This window comes from Raphanus sativus, unplaced genomic scaffold (assembly GCF_000801105.2).
Source record: "Raphanus sativus cultivar WK10039 unplaced genomic scaffold, ASM80110v3 Scaffold0396, whole genome shotgun sequence".
NCBI classification, from domain to species: Eukaryota; Viridiplantae; Streptophyta; class Magnoliopsida; order Brassicales; family Brassicaceae; genus Raphanus; species Raphanus sativus.
Window position 1 is genome coordinate 10,899 of NW_026615715.1, and position 6,016 is coordinate 16,914.

General features: G+C 41.5%; 1 protein-coding gene across 1 annotated transcript; it reads right to left on the bottom strand.

Annotated features, from left to right (window-relative positions):
• Positions 1-547: 547 nt before the first annotated feature.
• On the bottom strand, positions 548-5,729 carry LOC130502037 (uncharacterized). The gene is made up of 5 exons (XM_056996858.1): positions 5,649-5,729; positions 2,348-2,525; positions 1,446-2,245; positions 696-1,316; positions 548-610 (listed from the first exon to the last, which is right to left on the bottom strand). The coding sequence occupies exons 1-5, from the start codon at positions 5,727-5,729 to the stop codon at positions 548-550; spliced, it is 1,743 nt and encodes a 580-aa protein (XP_056852838.1).
• Between the last annotated feature and the right edge of the window lie 287 nt (positions 5,730-6,016).

Genomic DNA, 6,016 nt, shown 5'->3' on the forward strand with positions numbered 1-6,016 from the left:
TTCAAAACAGACCTAAGATGTTCTATATGATCATCAAGACTCTTGCTATAGACTAGGATATCATCAAAGTACACTACAACAAAGATGCCTATGAATGATCTAAGCACATGATTCATCAACCTCATGAATGTACTAGGAGCGTTGGTTAATCCAAAAGGCATGACTAACCACTCATATAAACCATGCTTAGTTTTGAATGCAGTTTTCCACTCATCTCCCTCTTTCATCCTAATTTGATGATATCCACTCTTAAGATCTATCTTAGAAAATATGGTAGAACCATGCAATTCATCAAGCATATCATCAAGTCTAGGGATAGGGTGTCGATACTTCACTGTTATGTTGTTGATTGCTCTACAATCAACACACATGCGCCAGCTACCATCTTTCTTAGGCACAAGAAGCACTGGTACTGCACATGGACTCAAGCTCTCTCGGATATGACCCTTCTCCATCAGTTCCTCTACTTGTCTTTGCAATTCTCTAGTCTCTACTGGATTAGTTCTGTATGCAGGTCGGTTTGGTAGTGTGGAACCAGGTACAAAGTCTATCTGATGCTCAATCCCACGAACTGGAGGTAAACCATTAGAACTATCTTCTGGAAACACATCTGCATATTCCTGCAAAAGAGAAACTAGTTCACTCGGATGGTCCGGTGTATGATCAGTGGTGGTTAGCAAAGATTCTTTAAACACAAGCAACAAAATAGAGTTTTGAGAGTAGAGAATTCGTTTGACATCTCCCTGTTTGGCATAGAAGCTATGCTGCTTGTTGAGATCAGTTTCGAGTTCAATCTCTTTCTTTTTCTGTAAATGGAGTTGATCCTCTTGCACTTCTTTAGGGGTTAATGGCACCAGCACTGTCTTCTTACCTCTGAATTCAAACGAGTGCTTGTTGGTGAAGCCATCATGTATCACCTGTCTATCAGATTGCCATGGTCGTCCGAGAAGAATATGGCTCGCTTCCATAGGTATCACATCACATAAGATCTCATCCTCATATCTCCCTATGGTTATAGGTACCACTACTTGATCAGAGACCCTCATCTCGCCCTGCTCATTAAGCCACTGCAGTCTATATGGTTTTGGATGCTTCTGAACTTGCAAACCCAACTTCTTGACCATAGTCTCACTAGCTACGTTGACACAGCTGCCTCCATCAATGATAAGACTACATACCTTCCCTTGAACCAAGCACCTAGTGTAGAACAAGTTCTCACGCTGCTCAATCTCATCTGCCTTAGTTTGAAGATTCAAAAGCCTTCTTGTTACTAACAACCTTCCCTTGACCGGTTCTTCTTCAAACTCTTCTTCAGTCTGCTCATGATCAGTATGTATCTTCTCATCTTGAGACATATACTCCCCGGTGTCAAGAAGAATCATCGTCTTCTTATTAGTACACTCATTGGCATAGTGCCCACGCCCTTGACACTTAAAGCACTTGACATCTCGGGTCTTGGAACCGGAGGCTCCTGTCTTTCCTTTGTCCTTGCTGTAGATGTTGCTAGGTTTGGTGTCATCTTTCTGATAAGGTTTACTCTCCTTCTGGTAGTTAGGCTTATCTTCCTTAGGACTTTGGAACCGAGTAGTCCCATAGCTTCCACGTGAATGTCCCTTCCTCTTGAGCTGCTGCTCCACTAGAATGGCTTTATGCAACATCTCTTCTATTTCAACATAGTGTTGCATCTCCACCTTATCTTGTATTTCTCGGTTGAGCCCTCCAAGAAACCTTGACATAGTAGCTTCTCTATCTTCTGAAATACTGGCTCTCAACATTAACAGCTCCATATCTTGATAGTACTCCTCTACGGTCTTAGCTCCTTGAGTGAGTTTTCTTAGTCTCTGGTGAAGATCTCTGTGGTAGTGGCTCGGTACAAACCTCTTGCGCATAAGAGACTTCATCTCACTCCATGTTTCCACTGGATATTCTTGGTTAAGCCGCCTCATGGTAACCAGTTGATCCCACCAGCTCAGAGCATAGTCATAGAACTCAGTTGCAGCGAGTTGGATTCGTTGAGTGTTGGTATAGTTCTTACAATTGAAGACAATCTCAATCTTCTTTTCCCACTCCAAGTAGGCATCCGGATCAACCTTGCCATGAAAAGGAGGTATTTTGAGCTTAACTCCACCAAGCTCTTCTTTCTTAAGTCCCCTAACTTCATGATCACGCCTCTGCCTTCTACTCACTCTAGAAGAAGAAGAACCACTATGTTCAGATCGGCTGCGCTCATAGTAGTTGTCAGTCTCTTGTGATCCAGCATGTTCTCTACGGTCTCTCCTTGGTTCAGGATGATTCTGTGGACTCTGACCTCTTCTTTCTCTCCTTGACTCATTACTATGGCCCTGACCAGTAGCTTGTCTTAGCTCTTGTCTTATCTCATCACGAAGACCCGTGATGCTAGTCTTGATCATATCAGCCACAGTAGTGATTAGAGTTTGTTGTAACTGCTCGGTCATCTCCTCCCTTAGAAGTCTACTCTTCCTTACAAGTTCTGCTTCCTCATCTGACTCGTTCCCCATTGGTACCTGAGACAAAGAAACAATCAAAACAAGTAAGTTGTTCAAGAAAAATTTTTAAAAGGAAACAACTTTGATTAAAAGGAAAACTTGTGATCTAAGGTAACACGATTTGAAAAGATCAATACTTGATAACTTCTATCACACGAAATCGAAACAGATCAAGATCAAATATGATGAAACTTCCTAGATCTATCAGGATTTGAATCAAACAACAACAATAGGTAATTAAACGATCAGATCTAGCTAAATAACTCAAAGATGAACACAGATCAATCGATGGATTCAAAAGAAGTCGAAGGGTTGAAATAAAAACAAAGAGAAATCGAGAACTTCCCTATCCAGAGTGCTCTGATACCACTTAATAAGATCCTAGGATGTATTCTCTGGATGATATGGATAGATCCTTGCAAGATCGAGGCAAAGACTCAAGATCTTCAAGGTAGTGGACTGATGGTTGATTCAAAGAGTTGCGGAAAGACTCCTTGACACTTTTAGATGACTAGATCGGATATGACACACCAACTTAGACACCTAGGGTTTGCTGGATACTACACACCAACAAGATCACTCAAGAACTCGTAAACAAGTTTAAGAGAGAACAAGGTTTTTGATTAAAAGATGATTGCATAGAAAGAAGCTTGCGACAAGTTTAAATAGAGAGAAGACTTGAACAGACTCAAGTTCTCGAGATCATTAAAGGGAACACGCTCCCTTGGTAATCAAACAAAGACCAAAGACTAAAATTTAAAAGAGTTTGCAACACATAAGATAAGAAATAAAACTATAGATTAAAGATAACATAAGGTAGATATGTGGTTGGTCCAAAGCATCCGAGATGCACCAAAGATACATCATCTAGGTGATATGAAAGTGAACTCATGGCCTCATTAAAAACCTTAGTTGGAAAACCCAGTGGGACAAAACCAACTAAGGGAAAAAGAGTACACACAAGCCACTTGCCTAGATGATGATCAGCTTGAAGGTTCAGCTTGAAGTGTGGTAAGTGTGTCTTGGTTGCTCAAGCTACGACCAAGACAATCTTCTTGCTTCCAAGATATCTTAAGTATGTTTCCAACAGCTTCATGGAGTCTTCTTGTCATTGCACGAGTCATGGGACCTTTGGGAATGATCAAGGCATCTCCATCTTCATCTTGCTTATCCTTGATCACCTCTTCTATATCTTTATCAAGTTGTTGGTCCATGATCACATCAATAATAAATCTGTGTTCTTGAGTTTCTGGAAATTTTTTAAATTCTCTTGGCTGTTCTCACTCTCTCCTGTATCCATTTAATTTTCTTGAGAGTTAACCTTGATTTTAAACTTGTTTTTCCTCAGTTCAGAGAGATTTACTTGTTTCTGTCTTGAAAAACTCTTGGAAAATTTATTTGAAACCTTAAGGAGAAGATGGAGGACTACAGACCAGTGAGAATTTCATGTCTACTCAAGGGACCAGGAAACTACATCACCTGGTCTAGAATGGCCAGGACAGCCCTTGGAGGTAGAGGATATTGGGAGCATGTCACTTCAGGCTCTGCTCCAAAGAAAATCACCCAAGGAGAAGATGGCAAGGAGGTTGTAGTGGTGGATGAAGGCAAATGGGCTCAGGAAGATCTCATGGTGCTGTCTACCTTGCAAAGCTCACTTGATGGTCCATTAATGGACTCTTATTCACACTGTACCACAACAAAACAGCTGTGGGATACCTTGCACAAGGTGTTTGGCAACACTTCAAACCTCACCAGAATCTTTGAAGTGAAGAGAGCCATCAACAACTTGGAGCAGGAAGAAGGAGACTTCACCAAGCATCTTGGGAAGTACAGTCAGCTATGGTCTGAGCTAGAGATGCTAAGGCCAAGCACCAATGACCCTGATACACTTGAAGCCAGGCGTGAGCAAGACAAGGTCTTTGGACTGCTTCTCACACTTAACCCAAGCTTCAATGATGTGGTGAGGCATATACTAAGAGACAAGGAGCTGCCAGGCTATGATGAAGTATGTGCTAGACTCCAAAAGGAGATAGGCTCAGATGTGTGAGTTTTTATAGAGTTCTCAACTCTCTGATGTGTGTGTGTTTGTAACAGCTCTAATAGAGCAAGATGAGAGCTTGATATGAATGAAGGAGAAGTCTGATGACTAGTGATTACAAAGATCAGAAACAATAGATTAAGAGAGATTATAAGATTAAGAAAGGGAGAGATTAAAGGGAATCTGATCTAAGAACACTAGGTTTATTTATGAAGGAGTGGGAAATCCCCCATACTCACTTAGAGTTTACAAATCGATAATGAGCTGCTTAAATACAACTTGCAATACTCATGAAAGCCCTAAAGCTATGGATAAGAGATGAAGAGTGGAGATTTAAAGTATTTGAAATGGATGGTGAGATCAGATGTTGCAAGCTGTGTAAAGGTGTAGCAAAGGCTTGGTTTGAACCTCACAAACTCGCCTGGTGTATCTGTCCACTCCTTTGGCCAGATACATAGTCAAGCCTTTGCTTCTTCCTTTCCAGCTTTGCACAGCCTGTCCCTTTGACTGAATGGATAAGAAACCTTATCCATAAACAGCTAGTAACAGTGCACAGCTTCTTCCTTTTCCAAACTATTCCAAGATGCTATTTGGATGCCTTCCTCACTCTCTTGGTCGTCCATCACTCTTGCTTGTGATCCAAGACTTCCCAAACAGTGTATAGTACTTTTGTAATAGTGTATAGTGCTTTCTCACTATACACTATTACATCAACTTCTCCAAATACACCCAAACTCTTCCAGTCTCATCCACTCTTCTCTATAAGCCCTTCTTGGACTTTACTTAACTTGAGAATCACTTCAGTCTCCTTCTGAAGCTTGATTGAACTCTTCAGCTCAATACTCATTTCTTTTCTTCAAGTTAACACTCCCCCTCAAGCTTGACTCTAGGTGATCCTAAGTCAAGCTTGGAACCTTGAAGAATCCCCTCATTAAAAACCTTACAAGGAAAACCCTTTGGGACAAAACCTTGTAAGGGAAAAAGAGTAGGTTCATCAAGGCCTGGGGATTGGCCAGTGGTTCTTTGTACCTTACCAACAATGTAAGGGATCCAAAGAACCACTTGGATCATGGCCTCTTCTCGTGATGCAATGAGCTCAACACCTCATTGCACATCACCAACACTTCTTGGATCTCTTTCTTGAAACCGGCTGTGTCTTCCCTTCTCTCGTGGCTTCTTGCCATCTTCATCAGGTCAGATCACACCCTAGCTCTTCCTCATTGAGACTCCAAGTAAGGTACCTGATACATCATCACACAAGTGTATCAGTTCATCAAGATATAAACCTATCAAGCAATGTATTAAAGAGATTAGTTTAGGTTTACTCCCTTGTTTATAATGGTGAGGCATGGCTGCTCTGAACCGCCACTCGCATCCTCACTCTCTGAGCTTAACAGCTCCACTTCTGATCATGTAATGATGAGGCCATCAAACCAGTAGCTGAACCAGAGGTCAACCCAACACCCTGCTC